Raw genomic sequence first — 23,964 nt, 5'->3', positions numbered from 1 at the left:
ATTGGGTTGTATATATATATATATATATATATATATATGTATATATGTATAGCAGAAAACAAAGTGCGCCCCTAGAATGACTTCCACCACCAACATCCAATGTCAGGAACCGAATTTACAATTTTTCAAATCACTGATCAACAGTTTATTACAATTTTTCATAAAATACAATGTAAAAATGCATTTTCATCTGTGAGTATTCGAGAAATTCAGTTCTACATATGCAAGGAAACGGACCCCTATATATATATAACAAAATACAAGGGTCCCCTCTCTGAGCTCTAAGTTTAAGGAAGCAGCACCTCTGAAGGATCCTCTGTTAGATGGGATCCAGGAAATAGAAATGAGAGAGAAAAAAGGGGGTTTCAGAGGACGCTAGAGTGACACGATTGCGGTAAAAAAAAATTTTGTATACAACATATTAAATGGATAAAATACCCTTTTTGGGTGTGACAAATATACAAATAATTGTACAAATATGCAGTTTGGGTGGATTCAAAAATCAAATACAGTTCACAAATATGCACAACTCTGATGGGTTGATGGCGGAAACCAACGCGTTTCGTCATTCTCGTGACTTCATCAGGGGCAACTTCATCAGGAAATCATAGTGTAGTATACATAAGTGACAATATTCAATTATGGAAAACAATCCAGCTATAAAACCATAACATACATGTACACAGAACGAAGAGCAGGTTTTGAGGGATGGAGGAGAGAAAGAGATGACTAAAAAGAGAGGGACTATATAGATAGATATATAGATAAAATAAATATTTTATGTTTAGTACACTAGTCCCGACAGAAAAAATGTCTTGTTCACATTGTTTAGAACCTGACTTAAAACTGTCAAATCCATTTAGACAGTTTTACACTGAAAAGGCTAAATCATATTAACATTACAGAGTTTAGACTATCAGACATAAAAAGTCTAAATATTCGACTTGAGACAGGCGAGGCAAATGAATCAAGTTGACAGGTGAAATGCTTTAGACTGGCAAGAAAAAAATTGTATCTTGAATAGACTAAATCAATTAGATTTAATAGCCTGTTTTATAGGGGCAATCATTTATTGATGCAAAAAAAACTGATTTTACAATTTAATATTTTGCTCCTTTAAAACATTGGGCAGGCTTACATAATTTGTAAAGATAATATGCTGCTTGTTACGTAGGCCAGGTGAACACAGGTCATAGAGGAATACAGGGTCATAGGTGTTTGGAGCACATTTTATTAGAGTGTGCACCCCCTATGGAGCATGTCTAACACTGCCCATTGGGTGTGTCAATTAGGCGTGTCTACCATCATCTTTTGGCATTAAATACAATATAAAACATCTCTTAGCCAAACCATAATCTCCTGCCTATTTCAGTTTTACACAATTACTCTGTGTAAAACTACATGCAAATAAAGTAAAAAAAAAAAAAACATGTATGGATGACCCAGGTATGTGGTGATATGACAATGGTCTAGTACAAATAATTAAGTAAAGCACACATAATTGATTGAAAGGCGCTTCTTTTAATGGAGTACAGTTCTAAAAAGCAAAAGTCTTTGGCAAAAGGTATTGCTAGTGGCAGGGAGGTGTTCATAAGGGTGTGCACAGCATTAGGGGGTGCCTGTACACCCCTAACACTCAATATGTGCACACCTAAGTAGAGGGTGTAGCAGAGGCATAATTAGAACTTTGTGGGCACCATAGCAAGATCTTGAAGGGGACCCCACTATTGTCTGTACAATGCTTCTGAGAGTGTGAGGAGTAATAGGGAAGGAGGAAGAAATAGAAAGAGCGAGATAGAGAGGAAGAGAGAGGGGCCATGGAGAAAGAGAGTTTCCTGGAAAAAGATGGAATGAGAGAAAATGAGAGGAGCAAGGGTGCCAGGGCGAAATAAATGGATAAGAGGGGAGACAGATAAAGGCTCTTAGAGAGTTGGAGGAGCAAGAGAGAAAGGGAGGGTACGAGCAGGAGAGACAGTATCAGTTAGGGAGGGAGAGAGAAAGGGTGTCAGGGAGATATAGAAACAGTGCTAGAGAAAGAGAATGTCATGGGGAAAATTGGGCAGATTGTCACTTGCAAAGGAAGGTGGTTAGCAGGCACATACAGCGGGGGAAAGCTGTCACTTATAGGGGTGACATCATCCACCCCTCTGGCAAACTCAGACACTGGGGCAGATGCATTAAGTCTTAACAAGAGATAAATGCAAGGGTGATAAAGAGAGATAAACGTCCATACTAAACCCACAGGTTGTTCAGAATGATAAAGAGAGATAAACTGATTTTTGTCAAACACAGCCTGTAACATGGCAGTTATGAGGTGATTGGTTGGACGTGTATCTTTATTTATCACCCTTGCATCTATCTCTTGTTAAGGTTTAATACATCTGCCCCCTTATTACATATGCCCCTGGAAATCAACTTTTGTGATACTGGATTAAGGTTTAACAAATGTATGCTCTCTTATCAATGAAAGAATATGCTATCTATCTAAAAGCAAAATCACACATTTTTTCAGGCTGTGGAATTCCCCGTATCCCCCCTGTTGTGTCTGGTTATGCCAGGATTGTGAACGGTGAGGAGGCAGTCCCTGGATCTTGGCCCTGGCAAGTCTCCCTTCAGGTAATTTATCCATATTCATAAAGAAAGATTACTTTACCCACCTATGATTATTGACAGCTATTTATATAGCACAAACATTATAGAGAAACATACAGTACACTTACGAACTAGAGTTCATTTTTGTCAGGAGCCAATTTATCTACAAGTATTTTCTTTTTTAATGTAAAGGGAAACTGGACTACCTGGAGGAAGTATGGGAAGAATATAGAAATAGTAGGGAACAAAATACTGGATAATAGTATAAATGTCTATTGTAGCCAAAAGGAAATTATCAGGTGCTGTTAAGATTTTTCAAATTGCTGATTTTGCTGTTTCCAGCAAATAATGCTGTAGTTTTAATATATTTATTTTGAATGGGCTAACTACACAATAAAAACAATGACAAGTAAGAAATTACAGAATTAGGGGGGTATTCAATGTAGAGTCACAACTGTCGGGCAGGCCCGATAGCCGTGACCCTGTCCTGTTCTCTGCTGGCTCAATGGGAATTTTGCAGGTGGGATTCAATATCCCACCTGCTGAGCGCCGAGAAGGGACGTGGCCACGAGAAGTGGCTGAAAATCGTCGAGCTGCGGCCGGGAGCTCGTCAATTCCTGGCCGTTCTTAGCAGAATGTGCTCGACTGCTTGTGAAGTCGGGCACGTTCTGCCGAGATTCCTGTTCAATGCTGTCAGGGAAGAAAGCATTGAATAGGGCCCAGCCACCATTTTCCCTGTTGGGAATCGCGGCGGGAGATAGAATTTCCCCCTAAATAAAGAAACCAGAAATGTCAGGATAAAAGATAATATAAAAAATAAAATAATATTTCTCTCTAGCAACTAGTGCAGGGCATGGAAATGAGGTGTAATTTGATGAGATATATTTGATCACATATATTTGATCACATATATTCTGATCAGATCCGCCATCTGCCTCCATTAAAAAGTTTCCACTAATTGTAGATATCCATGATGATTTGCACCATTTAATTGGCATAAGTATTTGGCAGAATGTTAAATGGAGCAATTAGCCTTGGTGCTCAGTTTTGTAAAGCAAATGCTGGCAGCTCGACTGGCAGCCATGGCATATGGTGGTCCAGGTGCCAATGCACAGAGCCGGGTGTGGTGGTCTCAAACAAGGTGGCCGCAGGTGATGGGGCACCCAATGGAAGTGGCTTTGCATTGCAGAGTTGGTGGCTGCAGAGTGCAGTGCCGGCTGCAGACTACATAAGGTCCGGTGGATTCCTTGTGTTGCTGACAACTGTACCTGTGGAACTGAGTTCCACCTCTACCACAGTCCTGCACAGTAATTCCAACAGAAAAGCCTGTCCCAACGCCTTCTTCTGGCATGTGTATGTGATGTAAAGTTAGATGAACAACTGTTGACATGTGTATAAGGGGCATTACTGTGTGATTTATTATGATTCAAGGGCACTACAAGCAGTGTAATGTGTATATGATTGTGCTACTGTACCATGTGTTGTGGGACCACTATCCCTTTATGGCATGTATGGCACAAATTCCCAGTCACTGGTCTAGGCTCTGCCTAATGCAGGGGGGGGGGGGGGGTGGTGTTTCCACCACCTCTCCAGGACCACTTTAAGCCCTGGTCTCCGCCCTCTATCCCGGACTTTTATTGTCATCTTCGCAAAGAGTTTTATATTCCTTAATTGTATATTGACATCAAACAGAATAACAAAGGATGCATAAAACAGTGATCACTACATAAAATACAAAAGGCAAAAAATTTAAAATATTAAAAATAAATAATAGTAATATCTTACTAGTAATAGGTTATAATATATTAAAGATATATTAAAAACATATTTTCAAAATATATAGAATGATCTAGTCTTTAAAAAACAAAAGGTCAGTATGGTACCTATGTTCCGAGATTGTATTTATATATATATCCTATTTTTCAATATATTATTAATGATCGTAACTATAAATAAGAACGTCAACTGTAAATACATTGGAGTAAAGATATTCTTATTCACGATAAACTTTACTAGATCTAAATGTTAGTTATATCCAGTGGTGGCTCTGGTGGTGGGGCTGCAGCACAATTAAAAATTAAAATAGGGGAGCCAGACCAACTGACACTATCTGCCATTTCAAGCTAACACCGGCAGAGGGTGAGGCTCCCTATTTGCATTTTGAACTGTGTGATTCAGCCCACCTCTGGAACCACCAGTGGTTATAATTGCTATCAACTGACTTAACCAATTAACTGGCCCGGCAGGATTTTAATGCAGAAGGCTGGGTTTAAGATGACCTGCATCCCACTGTGTTCCATAGTGTGCAGAACAGACTGCAAAGATGTAGTGGCCTGTGACTGCCAAAATTGGTGGCAGAATTACACCTGATCACACCATGCAAATGGCTTTATGGAATGCATTTATTGGGAACAAAAGTGTAAGCACCACCCGGCACTTTCTTACTGATCTCAGAGTTCAGAGATCAGCTTTAGCAAACTTATCAACAGTCACTGTGCTCTGCTTATAAATGAGGGGGTAGGTTAATGCTCCATGGTAGTGTGTGGGGGGGGGGGGGATTTCATATGGGGGGGTCTGTTGGCACTGATGGTATAATGCTCAGAAGAAAAATTACATTGGGGCAAAGAAACTGTAAATAAATAAATAAAAAATAAATAAATAAGAGGGATTTGAGAAAAGATAAAGAGATTATTTTCAAGGGGGGGTTAGATGTAATTTTATAATTTAGGCCTTTGGACATTGTGTCCTTAGTACTAAAATTGTAAAAAGAGCCTTTATATTCTGCAATATACTGTATAAGAAACTGTCAAAAAATCATAAAAAAAATAATAAAAGATTTTAAGTCATTTCTTGAAATCTTTTGAATTTAAATATATATATATATATATATATATATATATATTTTTTTTTTTTAAATCAGCAATTGATAGGACATTTTGTATTTAAAAAAAAAGACAGTTTCAGTTAGTGGTTAAAAGCAGGGTTTCCGACTATAATATTCTCCTCCGGGAGAAGCCCGCTCGGGGCAGCTGCTCGGGGGCGGGGCTTGAGTGTGAAATCACTAAGCCCCGCCCCCATGATGGTAAACAGGTGAATTTGCGTATCTCCATGGAGGAAACGGGGCTAAAATGCCGCTGTTTTGCCATTTTAGCTCCGACCCCTCCTCTGAGACCCGCGGATTGCGGCATATAAATGCCGCGATCGGGGGCGCAGCGGGGGTCCCTCCTGAATCTGGGAGGGTTGCCCACCCTTCCGGGGGGCCGGGAGGGGGACCCAATTTTCGGGAGACTCCCGGCCATTCCGGGAGGGTAGGCAACCCTGGTTAAAAGACAACTCTTGCTGTATTTGTACATGCTTGTATCTAGCTCTTACAGTAAATTCATATGCTTGTGTCTACCTCTTACATTATATGTGTATGATTGTGTCTTGCAGGACAGGACAGGATGGCATTACTGCGGTGGTTCCCTCATTAGCAGCACCTGGGTAGTAACAGCAGCTCACTGTGGTGTGGCGTAAGTTTCATGAGTACCAAATTGCTTTGTGATGGAAACATCCTTAAAGGCACAGCTAATGTAAAGGTCTACTTAATGCAGTTAAAATATATTGACAATAAAAATTGTATTCTAACATCAAGTGTCACATACATATACTTTATAAAGATCAATGTTCCTATTGACATAACAGAGAAAATGACAATTGTATGACATATATATATATATATACTGTAAAGTACATAGAATTACTGAAACCATTGAATGATAAAACATTGATCTCTATTACAGTATGTAACAATTAGAAATCACAATAACATTTTCATTTTACTTAAATACAAATTACAAGTAAATATGTTAATTCTCAGTGCGTTTGCTAACGCGGCACATGTTATACATGATCAGCTTTTAGGACTGGGAGTAGATTGACCATTATTATTTACATGCAAACAGCATTTGTGTAGCTAGTGTTACATTTGAGTTTTAGGCATTTCCACATATGCTCCAATATGCACCATTTAAATCTACAAGTACTGTAGTTATTAAGATAAACAATTGTTTTGAGGCATAGTATTGGAAAATTGGTTGATAATTATAAGTAATTTTACCAATTGAAATAAGTATAATACTCCACTTGTGTAAATCTGTGTGTTACAAATTAATTTAATTGATTTAAGGCTACAGTTCTAATTGTTAGATATATCCAACTGCTATTTTATACCCTGAGATTTTGTTAATGTACTGTGCTCAGGGCAGGCACCAGAAATTTTGTGGACCGGTACATTGATATCTCCGGGGCCCCAGATATAGACACATATACATACAGTATACAGTGAACACAATAGTACATTGTACATAAACATAGCTGTAGCAGCAGATACCACTGATATAAATATCAGGGTGGCATTGCAATGTCACCGACCAACACTGACCACCAGGACAAGTTCATGTGACAGTTTAACTCGGGGGTTCAACTGATAATTGCTTTTTACTTTTGCTGGCAACCGGTGCACACCGTTTAAAAAACATAATTGGCAGTGTTGGATTTAAGGGTCGGCACACATCACCCAACACCTCCCTATGCACTCCCACATCTACTGTCATTGTGATATATGCCTTTATATTCCCAGTCATTGCGCTATATGCCCCAGTTCACCCAACACTCACTATGTGCCCCTACATCCTGGTACTGTGCTATGTGATCCTACATTCCCTTTCACTGCACTGATTCTAGTTCACTCTTAGAGGCAAATCCTTCTTAGCTGGACAAAACCATGTGCACTGCAGGTGGGGCAGATGTAACATGTGCAGAAAGAATTTGCCTCTAAGAGTGAACTAGAAAAAGGCCCTATGTGCCCATACATCCCCTGTTACTGTGCTATATGCCCCCACAGCTCCTGTCCTGTGTTATGAATATGGGGAGATGAGAAGAATAGGACAATGCATGGGGTATATGGGAGGAATAGGGCGAAGAATAAGGGGAGAAGGGGAAAAAGGATAAATAAGGAAAGGGGGAGATGGGAGGAGTAGGGGAGATAAGAAGAAATACATTAGGGGGATATTAGTGGAACTTGGGTACAAAAAGGGAAAGATCTCTTCACCTATGTTATATGCCAATGGTTCACAATATTTTTTTAGTCATTGCACCCTAGAGTATAAGAATTTTTTTGCGGCACCCCTAGGCCAAAATCAAAAATGTATAAAAAATATAAATAATGTATTTAATGTTTAATCTTAAGTAGATTGTGTTTATATGTGATTCTTTGGTTCAGTTATGTGGTAAAGGGCAGTATTTTTTTCTGTTTGTACACACATTTTATGATTGGCAGCCACTAGCACTGGTTTTGTCCATATATAGTTGACCATAAATAATTTGAATTTGTCCTGGACCACCAACCATTGGCACCCCTACAAGTGTCCCAAGGCACCCCAGGGAGCCACGGTACACAGTTTGGGAACCACTGTTCTATGCTCTATGTTTTCACACAAAGCTTTACTAAAACCCCACTGAGAGCCCTTATTCTACAGCACCTCTTTAATAGTTTAATTGAGGCAGCCGTAGAAGTGTCATTCACAAGTCTCCTCCCTGGGTGCTGCCCGTGTCCAGCCATCCACTGCTGGGGTTAGTGCTACCCATGCTTTTCATTAATTACAGATGCCACCCAGCAGCTGGGATCTTAAAATAGTAAATGCAGTGCTGAGCCACACTGCCTGCATTAGTCAGACTTGCTAATTCCTCTGGCCGGCTAGTGTGGGCCAGATCTGTTTGCATCTTTGCAATAGCCTCCAGCACAGGTGTATCCTTTATTGCCATGCCTGACAAAACTGTCTTTTATTAACCAAAAGCAGAAAACACTGTGCAGAGATGGTTTTTGGTTTGTTACATGGGGTTCCGTGTTTTTACTTATAGGACCACTCACCGTGTTGTTCTTGGAGAACATGACAGAAGCTCAAATGCTGAGAAAATCCAGTCTCTGGCTGTTTCAAGAGTGAGTATAATTAGTTACTGCTGTTCTTGGAGAATGTCCAAAGATTAATCAGACTCCAAAGATTAATCAGACTCTTAGGGGTAAATTTACTATGCAAAAATGTTTTTCAGACCAATTCATGTTTAAAATAAACTGCCTCAATTAAAGACAATAAGCAGAAATGTTTAAAGTACTGTACATAAATAACAGAGCGTAATGCATTGTTTACAGTAGCATTCAGTAAAGAGTTGGACATTAGAACACACAGAAGTGCTCTATTCTATTAAGTGCACTTCTGTGCACTTTTTGCCCAAATTTGCCACTTCAATTACAGAGCATCCTCAAAAAAAAAAGAAAAACACTTTCGGGTGAAAACACACAATATTCACAATTGTGACCATGAAAACGGGTCAGTTATCAGGGATTTTTTTCTCCCACCAAAGTCTGTAACTTTGCACTAGGACAACCTTGTACTCTTTTTTTTACTATGCTAAAGTATATTAATGAACCATTCTAAGACGTCCTGACATAATTTTAACTAGATCGGTTCTTCTTCATAAGTTTCATTATTTTTATCTAAAAACAAAACTTAAGGTATCTTGCCGGAACAGAAGATATTGACTTAGAGCAAAACACTTTTGCACGTTTCTTATTCAGGTCGTCACAGCTTTTCCACACTAGCCGATTTTTAATATCTTAATTTCACATTTTTCACTCTGCCCTAATGTAGGCCCTGTGTTTTTTATATCTACTTCATGAAGATAAGCATAACCCAGAATTTTAGGAGGAAGTATGTTTAGATAGAATGTGGCACTGGGTGTGATTGGGGATGTCAGATTGCTGAAGAGTAAGTTTAAGGAGGTATTTTTCTGAAGGGAGATCTAGAAGAAGATTATAAATATATGTCAGTTTAAATGTATGGCTTTTCCATTTGTGTAAGGATTTCACCATGGCAGTAGTCAAAGTACTGTAGGAAAATAAGAGCTCAATGGTAGTGATTGCATGTAGTGGCAAGTCTGAAGGAACATGAAGAAGTGGGAATTTGAAAAAGAGTAGGATTCCTGTAAAGAAGAAAAAGTCTTAAAATTCTTCATTGTAGAAAGAGGCTGTCTGATAAAGATGGCAAAAATGAAGGGTTACCCCATAATGTGGAATAGGAAGAGGCAATATACCTGTGTAGCTTGACCCAAGAGATATAAGTATCGTGGAAAAGGGAGTGATGCAAGATGTAAGTAGGGATAACAGGTTTTTTTGTGTGAAGTAGGGGATTTAAGGAGTACGGATAATATTGAAGGGTAGGAGTTGCATAACGTATAAGAGTTTAGGAAAGACAACCATCTTAATGAATGCAATCCTTCCCAATATTGATAAAGGTAAATCAAACCAACCTTCCAGTTTAGGTATAACTTTTGTGATGGTTGGAATGAAATTCACTTTGTAAAATGTTTTCCGGCACCCATATTTGAAGTGGAAAGTAATGATTAGGCGACAACAGAGGAGAGGAGAGAAGGGGGAAATTTAAGGGTAAGAGTTCTGATCAATCTTAATATTTCCTGCATAGAGGAGGTAGGGTAAGAAACAAATAGCAATATGTCATGTGACACTTTCAATTCAACTTTGCCAATCATAATGCCTTTATAGATTGTGGATTGGAGGGCCATTGCTAAGGGTTCCAAAGCTTTAGCAAACAATAAGGGTGATAAGGGCAACCCTGTCTGGTCCCCTTTTCAATAACAAAGGGGTCAGACAAGAAGCCATTGCATGATATTTGGGTCTTTGGATTATGATAGTGAATGCAGCGTATGTGGATGGAAGAATCAGGGAATCTGAAATATTTCAGGGTATAATTGAGGTGAGACAATAAATAAGGTTGAAGGCCTTTTATGTGTGTAGTGAAATAATCATGTGACAATATGAAGAATTAGGGGACAAGTTGGGGGATACAGCAGCAATAAACTTTCTGACTTTTTGGGTGGAGTGTCAACCAGAATTAATCCAGTCTGATCTGGTTGCATGATCAGAGGGAGAATAAATTTGAGGCGGTCTGTGATAATATTTGCAATCATTTTGTAATCTAAGTTCAGGAGGGATATCGGTTAATATAAACCCGGGAGAGAAAGGTCTCTTCCTGGTTTTGGAAGCATTTTCTAAATAGTGGAGTTGAAGTGCCGTGGAGGGGGGGGGGGGGGGCAGAGGCCTGCATGGAGTTAAAAAACTTCAACTCATACTGGGCTTATATGTGTTAGCAACAATTTGTAAAAATTGCCACAGAACCCATCATGGCTTTAGATGCTGAATAACAAAATTCACTTCCTCCAGGGTAATCAGGGCTAAGAGAAAGCCAGACATTGCATCTGAAATCTTAGGGAAAGTAATGATTTCCACATAGGGGAGGGGGGGGATGTATTAGGTAGAGAGGAGAAGCTGGGAGGCATAAAACACTCTGTTTCAGGAGAATGTGGATTAGTATTTTGAAAGTCTGGTGGGGTAAGAGTGGAGGTGAATAAGTCCTTATAAAATGACTACATTAGTTATGGCAATTTCCTTGTTAGTTGTGGTGAGAGAGCCTTGATGGGGTACAAAGAGGATGGACTACAGCGGGTTAAACAGTCCCTTTCAATAATTTAGAGAGCAGCTTACTTGATTTGTTGCCAAATCAGTGGAATTTATGATTAATTGAAAAGAGATATCTATCACCCACCTCCGTAAGGTAACCTACAGTTGTGATTTGTCCAGTAAGTACCTTTTGTTTCTGCAGTGGAAAAGGGGCATTTTTTAGGTTTGGAATGCTTCTGACAGGGAATTCTTTAAGATCAGGTATTTTTTTGTGTAATCCCTGTTGGAGGCAGCAGTGAAGGAGATTGGTCACCCCCTGAGTACAGATTTCATGGTCATCCAGAACAGTGAAGGATTAGAGGTGAGATGGTCACCATTCATATCTAAAAAGTCCTTCCATGCAGCCTGGACTTAAATGTAACAGATTTCAGGAAATGAGAGGGTAATCTCGATAACCTAGATGAGCTCAATTCTGCTGGGATACTTAAATTAGTGGAGATTATAGCATGATCAAATAGAAATATGCAACCTATAGAGGCATTGGAAATCTGAGGGAACAGATTGTGGGAGATGAATAAAAAATGAATACGTGAGAGGGAACCATGGGGGGTTATTCTGGTTGATTTGCTCGGATGTGAATGCGCATCCTTGTGAGTCAACCAAACCCCGCCTTGCGAATGGTGGTACGCCGGCTCACCATGTGCAGTGTGTGTTCACATGCACTGGCTGCGAATGGATGTTTTATATAAACATCCAATTGCAGCTTGTGGGGTAACACTAACATCATTTAATGGTCACTGACCATCGAATGATGTGGAACGTGCACACAGATCTAAGGTTGCTCAGAGCAACCTTAGATCTGCGTGAACATTCTGAGGGAAGTGGGCGGGCAGCTGACATTCGGTGATGTCAGCTGCCCACCCCCCGCACCCATGTTATCGACCCATTATCATGGAAATGTCCAGCGTTCTCATGGGAACACCCATGAAATGCTAGGCATTCCCATATGCTAATGGGCCACACCACCGCCCAGCGGCTGCAAGGTTGGGTGCATGCACCTTGTGAACAGTATGTTCACCGTGGCCACACGCACCAAACTCTGCACATGTGCATAAATGTTTCAATGAGGAGGTTAACACCAATTTTTGGACCATTTCGTGGGTTAGTGTGAAAAGTCTCTGAGTAAAAGACAGGACTGCGGAAGAGTAAAATAAAGTGACAGGGAAACCTTGTGGGGAAAAAGAGAAGAACGGGGTAAAGTAAAACAATGGGAGGGGAGGATAGGGAAGGTGGGAAAAAGGGACATAAAAATGAGAAGTCCAAAGCAAAAAACACCTATGGGCCAACTTCCTAAACTCTGAAATATTATCATAGAAGACATTGAGGAAATTCAGTAACAAAATATAGCTCCACCAGCCAACTTTAACCATTAAAACTGAAAAATAAAAAAGGGGAAGGGGAAGCATATTGTAATCTTGTACTGTATATGGTGATCAGTCCTCATTGAGGAAAATATGAATACAAAAACAAAAGTGAAAATAATTTAGCACATATATAGAAGAAATTATAGAAAAGGAAAATAATATTACTTATCAAATTGGCTGGAAATCATAATGGTAAATAGAGACAATCAGAGGGAGCCGCAAGGCAATAATTAGTCTCAAATATGTGATACCAACATCAGGGAAGGGAAGGAAGTATTCCATATGAATATAACCTTAATTAGGTATATGTGAAGATGTAAGAACATGACATAAGTCAGGGGTCAATGTCAGTGATGTCATCATTTGCAGTGGCGTTGGTAGGGTTTGAGAAATATTTGAAAGTAGAGCTGTCATAGATAAGTAATTTTGCAGAGTACAGCAAACCTAATTTTCAGTCCTCGGAGACCAATAAAAAGCATATTGCGGTGAATGCTTTCCGGACTCTTGATAGTTCAGCAGAAAAGTCCTGGAAGATAAGAATATGAATATCCTTACAAAGAATTAAGGATTAAAAAGGGTTGAGATTACCTGAAGGGTAAAAAAAGGGGCAGACTAGATGGGCCAAATGGTTCTTATCTGCCGTCAAATTCTATGATTCTATAAGTAGCTTATGACCTTCCCAAGTGAGGTTTTTTACTTTGCGGGAAGCAGACCAGATTTCTGTCTTTTGGAGGTAGTTAAGACATTTAAATAGCATGACACACGGTCACGGCCTGTTTGGAGTCGGTGTCGGGTGCACCCTGTGTACCCTCTGAACAACCATGTCCTGGCAAATCGCCTCAAATCCTAACACAGAGGAAAGAGCGTTGCGGACAAAATAGGCCAAAGCGGGTTCCTTAGTAGTTTCGGCAGTTACCAATCTAATGTTATTTCTGACCAATCTGTTCTCTAGATCATCCACTCTAGTCCACAGTTGATAATTTTCTTTAATGAGCTTCTGCGTATCTCCTTATATGTTAGCAATGTCCTGGGAAGCAGCACCAATCTGCTACTCAGTAATAATGACTCTTTGTGAAAGCTGCTGCAGCTGTGAGGTAATATCCTCCACAGCTTTAGAAAGGAGGGGGGCCATTGAAGCATTTACTGCCTCCACCACTTCACTGTATGTTACTGGAGTGTCTAACCCATGACTTACCAGTACCCCAGGAGAGGATCCATCACCTTCTTATGTGCAGGGAGAGGAGATTCCCCAGCCTCATCCATTGCCATATTTCCTGCAGCCCGCCATCTCTCTGGTAGGGAGAGTGTGTGTGCGTGGGGGGGGGGGGGGGGATGGGGCAGAGGTCCATGGAGGTTCCAGGAGCCTTTTAACAGCGGCAGCAATGGCGATGGGGAAAGAGCTCAACAACGGAGCTGCTGCACCATCAAACTGGATGCTATGGAAAGCTGTCCACTCTGCTGCTCATCTGATGGTAATAATACCATCAGATGAGTGGACCGGCCAGCAATGATGCAGGAGAGCGCATCAGGGCTCACCGCTCATCATTGCCCCATCCACAAGGGGCGGCTTTTGAGTTAAAAGCTGCTCAAATGTATAAAATGAGCTGCTTTCAGATCTCTAAGCAAGTGAAGTAAAAGACATTTAACTGATTTTTCAGACTCTTTGGATCACTGACTAAGGGATCAGTATCTTATATAGTGCAGCAATTTTTGTTGCACTTTACTATTGGAAACAGCAATAAAACAAACTGGGTAGTTACAGACCGTCAAAAAGGTAGGAGGGTCCTGCTTGCAAGCTTACAATCTATAGGTAAATAGGCAATGATACACAAGGATAGATGCTATATACTGCATAATGTCCACCAGATGGAAAAGGTTCTTGGTGTGCTGTATTAAATGGTAACCAAGAAATGTTGGCCAGGGGTCAGGAGAATGAAAAGTGTGAAAGAGAAAGTAAGTGGAGAAAATGTGTGGACTGTACAGTGGGGATATTATTGGATAGGAAAGGTTTATGAAGGTTCTGTGGGTGATTCTGGAATATGAAAGCTTGCCCAGAGGTGTGTTTTCAGGGAACCATTGAAAGTTTGGAGACTAGAGGAGAGTCTTCTTGTGCATGAGAGGGCATTTCACATAGAGGGTGCAGCCTGAAGAAAGTCCAGCAATTGTGAATGGGTGCAAATATTGCATGTGAATGATAGATGTAGATCTTGTGAAGAGCGAAGAGGTTGAGTTGGGAGATATTTTGAGTTAAAAGAAGAGATGTCTGTTGGTGTAGTTCTGTTTACGGCCTTGTGTGTAAGTAAAAGTATTTTATATTGAATACAGTGTAATACAGGTAACCGATGAAGGGACTGATAGAGCAGTTTTCCACATGATGAACATAGGGGAGGAATATTACCCTTGCAGCTGCATTCATAATGTAGTGGTAAGAGTCTGTATTAGGGCAGACCAGTAAGTGTTATGAGTTTTGGTTATGCACCCACAGCTCTGACCGCTGTTTTGGACGGCCACAGTGAACCTTACTCTGCCTCTCTTGGCCCTTTCTGAAGGATGGCTGGTACTTGCAATAGCTAGGACTTCCCCTACAGTATATTAACTACATTTGAAGGAGCAAATTAGGTCCGCCTCAACTCTGGTGCTAAAGGTCTTGAGCAGGGACAAGGTACTGGTGATAAGGAAATGGCCAAAATGTGAAACTGGCTAAAGAGAACCTGCCTGAAAAACTTATGGCACCTGGTAAGCTTCAGGGGAGAAAGTAACACAAATGAGTGACCTAGTCGCAAACTGCAGACGACCCAGTCGCAAATACAAAATATGAGAAGTTTTTTTGAATTTTAAAGAGGAAAATCAATTTACTTTCTGTATATGTACATATACTAAAATATGTCTAATTCAGAAGAGAGCGCCACACACCTGAACAATTATCTCAAAAGATTCGTATAAAAATGTATTATAAAAAAGAGAAAATACAATGAAAATACATATAAAATCACAATATACAATATCTCGATAAAGGTTATCCTGATTGGGGATGCAATAAAGGCATTAGCCAATAATTCATAGATTACTGAAAAACCCAGCACTAAGATGGTGTTCCTGCATATAGAATAGTTGATAAATAAAGAGTCAGTCAATGTTGCTTCTGTATGGATCAGGAACAAACTATATATAGAGCCAGTTGGAAGGGAGATCTCTTAATGCTCTTTAAAGGCTTTTCCTTTATAAAGAAAGATGTGCACATCCAATTAATGCGTTAAACAGTTCCTTGGATTTACAAGGGGTTCTCAAGAGTTAACTTGCGCTATTGTGTACGATGGGACCAATACCTCTTAGGTGTTAAAGACAATTTAGTGCAATCCCTGCGGTAGCAGCAGCACCTCACAGTGATGCGTGGTAGAAAGCTGAAGTGTGGCATCAACACAGTTCCCATTAAGACTGACGATGATGCCAGACACATGTGCAATAGCGCAAACAGTATGCTAGGAATGTGGCAGAAGCCCAGAAGACTCAAGGTCTCACAGCTGCCTGCACAGACTTATGGCACATTCGCACTAGCATATAAAAACAGTGGTGAAAGCTGCTCAATCAAACTAGTAATGCCCCCCAGGTGCTGCAAGGGAGGGGGATTTAACCCCCAGCACACCAAAGGGCATTAGTAATAAGATTTGAAAAACCAACATAATAGAGGGTCATTCAGAGATCTTAGTTACATATATTTTGAAAAAGATATGGTAAGCTTCCGGGCCTCGTCAAGGCTTCTCTGATACCGGAAGTCCTACGCTGCATGATAACAGCACCCAATCTGGGCCATATAATTGTCTACTGTAAAGCTACATGATAACAGCACTTACCAATATATCTAAGTTGAGAGCTAGCCTATCAGGAGTTACCCCTAAATCCTCCTTTTGGCACTACGGGAACCAGCATGCCCTCCAAATGCAGGTCCCAACACATGCCTCTTGCATTTAAAAACAGTGCTGAAAGCTGCTCAATCAAACTAGTAATGCCCCCCAGGTGCTGCAAGGGAGAGGGATTTAACATTCGTACTAGCGCAAACCGGACGCTGGAAGTGTGGCGGAAGTCCTGGGCACTCAAGGTTCTATAGCTAACTAACTTGGTTTCAGGTGTTTATTTTATTAGCCCCCACTGTGCACAACTATAATAGTATACCAGGTACTTGTGACTTATCTGGGCGCCCGATGTTGAAATAGTATGCCAGTACCCTAAGCATGCGATTTGATGCGATTTGATGCGATTTCCCTTGAAATTCCCTCGAAGAGAAAATCGCAGTTGCATTGTATGCTATTGTATTGCATGCGATGCGATTTGATTCGATTTGATGCGATTTTAATATGTACAGGCACCCAGATGCCTGTTTCATATGTGAAATGGCCCCCCAGACCCCATTTTTAATTGTATACCCACCCTGATGGCTAATGACCCCCATTGTTAAAGCCACCCCACTATCAACGCCAACCCGAAGCGTGGCGAGCACAGCGAGCCCGCGAGGGGCGGTGGTACGCGTCCTCAGACCTTTTCATACCCCCACATTCCACGTCGGCGTGGAGTTGATTTTATATAGTGTGGCGAGCGCAGCGAGCCACCGAGCCCGAAGCATGGCGAGTGCAGCGAGCCCCGCAAGGGGACGTGGATACCTTCACAGCTATACGCGTCCCCTCGCGGGCTTCACAGGTATCCGCGTCCCCTCGCGGGGCTCGCTGCGCTCGCCACACTATATAAAATCAACTCCACACCGACGTGGATAGTGGGGGTATGAAAAGGTCGGAGGACGCGTACCGCCGCCCCTCGTGGGCTCGCTGCGCTCGCCACGCTTCGGGTTGACGTTGATAGTGGGGTGGCCTTAACAATGGGGGGCATTTAGCCATCAGGGTGGGAATACAATTAAAAATGGGGTCTGGGGGGCCATTTCACATATGAAACAGGCATCTGGGTGCCTTCACATATTAAAATCACGGCAAATCGCGGCAAATCGCATCGCATGCAATCTGATTGTATGCGATGCGATTTGACGCGATTTTTAGGTGCGATGAAGAAAATCGGGCGCCCAGATAAGTCACAAGTACAGTATACCATCACTTATGGACTAATTACTGAAAACGCCAACAGGAAGTGATGTCACAATGAATTAAGTAGGCATATAGGTATAAATACAAGCCTGGTCTCACTCCACTTGCACCCCTTAAAGAAGTCAGATAGACAAAACGCCTTGGAAACCTATTGCCTCCTGCCTACTTCAAAAAAGATAAGCTCATTGCTACACTTGTCCTTTTTACTATCTCATGATTTTATAATTTTTGTAAAAATTGTCTTTTAGATATCTTATGTCTTTTTAATGTTGTATTAAATAAATATAGCCCTATTTTTACACAATTGTCTATTTATATACTTATTGGCACATTGAATCATGACTATATTTTGATATTTATTTTTGTTCTTATCCAGTCATTAATTATCATATATACTATTTAAATTATACACGTAGTCACCGCATCTATATCTATTGTTCACACACATACATATATATATATATACACAAAAGCACAAAAGCGATGGTGTAGCACTCCAGTTGTTCAAATAAACACAAAGGCACAAGTGCTACACTATCGCTTCTGTATACTTTATTTTAGTTAAGGCACAGGCTAATTGCTATTATTTCAGGGAGTGCCAAACCTCGGTTGGAGATATATATATATATATATATATATATATATATATATATATATACACACAGTATATCTTCATAGTAGACAGTGCTTATATACAACGGCTAAAGTATGTTACATATTGTACTTCATTATTTTTCATTTACAACCAATAATTTTTTTTGTCTATTAAAGGTCTTTACCCACCCCAACTGGAACTCCAACACCATCAACAACGACATTACCCTTATTAAACTGGCCACTCCTGCTGCTTTTGATAGCACTGTATCTCCAGTATGCTTGGCAAATCCTGGTGAGGTATATGATGATGGTCGTATCTGTGTTACTAGTGGATGGGGATTGACAAGATATAATGGTGAGAACCAGTGATGTTTGTGTTTACATGCCTCTTGCAGTCAATACTGTAGCTCTGAATGATGTTGGTAATATACACTTATGCTTTTGGGGAAAACTACAAACCTTACTGCAAGAAATGACTTTAATTACTGTACTTACATCTCAGATTGGTCATTAACTAACTGCAGTTACAGATATCCATCCTTGCAAGAAAGGTGTCCAATCAGGGAACCTGACATCTCCACTTTTCCACTTTTGAGAAAATTACTCTATTACTCTAAAAACCTCACCCCAAGTTGAAAATGGGAACCATTAAGGATAAAAGCAGATCCAATAAGAGCCTGCTACGACTGTAGCCACCTTAGGGTACTCAAGCTTAAAGGTCCAATACCCAGGTCCACATCCCTCAAGACCTAGGGAGCACTACCTTTCAGCCCCATGATTGCGAGGAATACACTTGACATATGGGTGATATTTAGTAGGATGTGAGATTCAGAAAGTGAGAAATTTGGTAAGAAATCTCCAGTTTTTTAAAGCTGCAATCATTTACACTGCAAAACCAGTTTGATTGGCAGTGTAAATGATTGCCGCTTTAAAAAAAAACCAGGAGATTTCTCCTCTCATCCTATTAAATTTCACCCTTTGTTTTCCAGCTAGAAAGGGTTTTGATCAAGAAACGATCAGGGGAATCAGATTGAACAGGGACGTTTCTCCTGCAGCTTATACAGAGGGTTTACCTGAACTGCATTATTTAAATAACATATGTAGACAACTGAGGAAAGGAGTGTAAAATCCGATTTTGATCAATGTTCCACAGCTTTCACCCCATAAAAATCAATGCAGCAAATATATTTAAGATTGCGAAGTGGAGAGAGATAAAGTACCAGCCAATCAGCTCTTAACTACTTTTCAATAGCCTATAACATGACAGCTAGAAGCTGATTGGCTGAGTTGATATCTCTGTCCACTTTCCACGGCGGTATTCAGTCATAGAATAGATTGACATTGTATGGTTGACATGCATTAGGTTGACAGGGCCAAAATTTTGACAGGTAATAGGCAGAGAGTGCTTAAGGTCAACAGGTACCAATGGTCAACATGACAACGCATGACACAAAAATATTCCACACAAGTTTTTGGGGGTTCTTTACAAATTTTTCAAGTTGTGCCTGACTTCCCATGACCTTTGACCACACCTGGGAATTTTAAAGTTTGTCTAGTGTAGCAGTAGCAAAGCAAGACACCTTGACCAAAGCATGGTAAACAAGCCAGCAATAGTTTAGGTTTGCTACAATTGTGGACACACATCATGAATCATAGAAAGTTACACTATAAAAACTTAGTACAGATGTGTTCACCTACATCTATCATCTGTGTGCTGCAAGTCAAGTCGCATAATGTTTAAGATCCGTGCTTGCTTTGATTGAAATCGTATGCAGCAAGTCTAAATTCTGTGTGCAACCACAGCTGTATCTCCATATGAAATGGTATGATAATACTGCAGCCTAGCATTTTAAATGCAGATGCAGCCACAGACCTACAGTATACAGATTATAGGCCACATATAATTTTAATGAGCATAAACTGCTTATGCATCCTATTCACATAGTTTTTGTGAATAAAATGCATTTTAATGGTAAAAGTACCAAGTTATTTCACCCTACGGTGTGACTAAATGAGCTGTTCAACGCAAAGAAGCTAGATGTATTGAACACATCTGTACATCTCCCCCAATGTCAGTTTTCTTAATCCATCTTGTAAAATTTAGGTCCACAGGATTTCCACTGAAACAAATACTTCATAGAAGCCTATAAGATCAGCAAGCCCTTGCTTGATCAAAGCTGATCAAATAAATAAAAAGAGGCAGATTTTCACCTCTTTAATATATATATATATATATATATATATATATATATATATATATATATATATATATATAACTGCTACCATGGCTAAGATACATTATTTTAATGAATATTACAGGTATCTGCATTTTTAAAGACCAACTTAACATATTTCCATCCTGGAGGCACCCAAAAATCCGGTGGGCCTCCTAGCACTCTGGAAAGGTGGGCAGGTTTTCAACATTCTCATCAGACCCCAGCAACCCCTTTGGCCACATATATAAGTGTTTCCACAATCGTGGCACTTCGGAGAGGGGATAAAATGACGCAAATTGCATACATTTGCATAATTTTAGCCCTGCCCCTTCTTCATAGACCCGTGAATTGCAGCATTTGACTGGAATAGGGAAAGGGTTTAATAACATCAGTGTCTGTTCCTGGCCCCCGAACTGCATATCAGTGTCTTCTCTCCAGGCTTCTCCTGGAGAGCAGCACAAAAAAGTATTAAAGTATGGGTTCAAGTCTTTACCAAATTATAATATATTAATGAATGTCAGCTTTGAGCTTTCTGCAAATCACTATATGCTGTAGCTGAATTTGTTTTCTTTCTCTCTGTACACAGCAATAAATACCCCCAGCAAACTGCAGCAGACTGCTCTGCCTGTGATTTCCAATACTCAATGCAGGGCCCAATGGGGTAACAACATCAGTGATGTCATGATATGTGCTGGAGCTGCTGGTTCCTCTTCTTGCATGGTTTGTACTTACTTAAAACAAACTATTTTTGCTATTAGAGTGAATGAGAACATTTGTTAATTAATAGAGCAAGGAGGATGACCAGTGCTACTGAAGTCAGACTACAGTCAGTTGCATAACAATGTAGACACAGACCCCATGGTGGCTTGGGGAACCAGCGTTAGCAGGGTCTGCAGGAAGTGCTGGGATTCTAACTAAATTGTCTCTCAGCTGCCGCTGCACTCCGGATGCATTAGCACTCAATTTCTTCCTCCTATATTATCCCACCCCCAACTTCTAAGTTACTAGCACATGGGTGGTAAAAGTGGACTTTGGCCACCTAGGGAAATTAAGGGCCAAAAAGGGATAATGGGGCACAAAATTACAGAAATTAGAAATCTAATCCAGACAGTCAGGACTATCCGTTTTAGAAGATGTGAAAAGGACATCACCCTAATAACTTTTTTGGAGAACAAATCTACATTGCATATGCAAATTTGAGCTCAGTCATACTGTGGCCTACATTAGCAACTGGAAAAGAATTACTCTATTTCCATATTCATAGGCGTGCGCAGCACATTTTATTAGGGGTGCACCATCAAAGGGGTGTGTCTAGCACCACCTATTCAGTGTGTCTAACACTGCCCATTGAATGTGTCTAACACGGCCAATCAGGCGTATCTACCATCATTTATTGGCACTCGCTACAATATAAACATCTCTCAGCCACATAATAATCTCCTGCCTATTTCAGTTTTAATCATCTAATTACTCTGTGTAACAGTACATGCAAATAAAGTCAAATACATATATGGCAGGTATGTAGTGTAGTGATATGACAATGGTCTAGTACAAGTAACAATGCAAAACACACATAATTAATAATGGCCGCTTCTTTTAATGGAATACAGTTCTAAAAAGCAAAAGTATTTGGTAAAAGGTATTTCTAGTGGCAGAGAGATGTTCATAAGGGTGAGCAAAGCATTAGGAGCGGCCTATGCATCCCTAACACTCAATGTGCGCACGCCTATGTCCATATACAAACTAACCTAATCATTAATGAATAAAGTAAGCCATTAATTTATATTTTGCAGCTAGAGTTTGCTGAGTTGAATGTTCTTCCCTCTATATATGGTTTGACATATACAGCAACAGTTCTTCTATTAGCTCAGAGATTATTTGAAATAAGTTTCCAGTGTAGTATTAATCCTCTCTGTTTCAATGTAGGGTGATTCTGGTGGACCTCTTGTTTGCCAATCAAATGGTGCTTGGACACTGGTCGGTATTGTGTCCTGGGGAAGCAGCTCATGTTCAACCTCTACCCCAGCTGTCTATGCTCGCGTCACTGTGCTCCGCAATTGGGTGGACCAGACTGTTGCTGCCAACTAAACATGTAAAGAGTTACATATAGTAAACTGAAAATATGTACAAAATAAAAATACTTCCCATTATTATTGTCATCTGTTTAATTATTCTGTCCTGTGGAGAGTATGCATATACCAGGGGTTGGGTTTACATTAGAAAACATCTGGATTTCAATATACATAAATTAAAGTACATGTGTCCACATACATCTTGGTTTTATTGTGCCATGTATGGCACAATTTGGCACACCCTTTGTGATTTTTCAAAAAATTAGCTTCTCTAATCTTACTCTGATATTATTTTATACAAATTCTACTGCTGCAAAAATTTTTTAGAATCCATCTACTTGTTACATTTGGAAAAACAGCGTGTTTTGCATGTTGTGACAAATTGAGAAAAAAAAGCCAAGATGTACAGTATGTGGAAACATCTGTAAAATACATTTTAAATAGTCTGAGGCATTTCTGTACACATGATAAAATAATAGAATAAATCCAGTTCATCGTACAAGCCATGCATGAATGCCTTTGTGTATGAATCGGCACTTTTCAAATGCTTTATGTATATTTGTCTATAAGCAGATAAATAAAAAGAAACAAAGATACTGTATATTACAGCAATCACGGCTAGTTTCATAAGCATCCGCAGCCCATTTTATTAGGGGGTGCACCATTTGAGGGGCATTTCTATCACCGCCTACTGGGCCTCAATGCAAACTAAATAGAAGGTGATTTATTTTTGTATATGGGCTTCAGAATGTTCATTCCCCCCCACACACAAATTAGAAACAGGGGGGACTGGCAGTAGATTCTCCATCCGCCAGCCCCTGCAGCCGCCATAAGGAGCCGCGTGCACACGAGACATGAGTGCGTCTCCTTACTATGGAGCTCCCCTGGGCCCCCACCGCCTCGCTGCCCCGTTCTGATCCCCCCCTCCCCCCCCCCAAACCCTGCCCATCTCCCTGAAGTGGAGATGGGCAGGGTTCCCGTCCCCCGCCACACAGTAACTGGGATGCGCGTGCGTGTGGGATACTCATGCGTCCCAGTCAGATGGAGTGCCGGTGCACCAGCGGGAGCAGTCTGTTGAGCCCTGGAGCTGAGCAACAGGTGCTCCATCTGTAATTCCACACTCCATAATGCCCATTACACATAATGCCACACACCATAATGCCCATTACAGATTACGTCACACTCCAATTATACAAGGGGAATTACATGCTCATTGCCCATGGGGATTTACATGCTTGTTGCCAGGGGGAAGTTACATGCTCATTGCTAGGTGAATTAAATGCTCAGTGCTATGGGGAGTTACATGCTCATTGACAGGGATGGTGTTACATACTTATTGCCAGGGGAGAGATATATGTTCTTTGCCAGGAGGGGAGTTATATGCTTGTTGTTAGGGGGAGGGGGGTTGGCATGCTTGTTGCCAAAGGGACTTACATGCTCATTGCCAGGGTGGGGAGGGGG

General features: G+C 40.5%; 1 protein-coding gene across 3 annotated transcripts in view; it reads left to right on the top strand.

Moving 5' to 3' along the window:
* Window positions 1-23,326, top strand: part of LOC146045009 (chymotrypsinogen A-like) — a 44,132-nt gene extending 20,806 nt beyond the window's left edge. For 2 of the 3 annotated variants that reach the window (XM_083163711.1, XM_083163710.1), the window contains exons 2-7: window positions 2,513-2,616; window positions 6,025-6,104; window positions 8,494-8,572; window positions 18,390-18,570; window positions 21,018-21,151; window positions 22,358-23,326. In XM_083163711.1, the coding sequence (XP_083019837.1) occupies window positions 2,513-2,616; window positions 6,025-6,104; window positions 8,494-8,572; window positions 18,390-18,570; window positions 21,018-21,151; window positions 22,358-22,519 (740 nt within the window). In that variant the 3' untranslated portion in view covers window positions 22,520-23,326. Of the gene's footprint in view, window positions 1-1,416; window positions 2,617-6,024; window positions 6,105-8,493; window positions 8,573-18,389; window positions 18,571-21,017; window positions 21,152-22,357 lie in introns of those variants that run through there. The other variant, XM_083163709.1, reaches the window with a different exon arrangement.
* The last annotated feature ends 638 nt before the right edge of the window (window positions 23,327-23,964 follow it).

Source organism: Crinia signifera, chromosome 11 (genome assembly GCF_055691185.1).
Source record: "Crinia signifera chromosome 11, ASM5569118v1, whole genome shotgun sequence".
In the NCBI taxonomy this organism is placed as follows: domain Eukaryota; kingdom Metazoa; phylum Chordata; class Amphibia; order Anura; family Myobatrachidae; genus Crinia; species Crinia signifera.
Note: the sequence above shows the minus strand (reverse complement) of the source record. Positions and strands in the feature narration are given on the sequence as shown.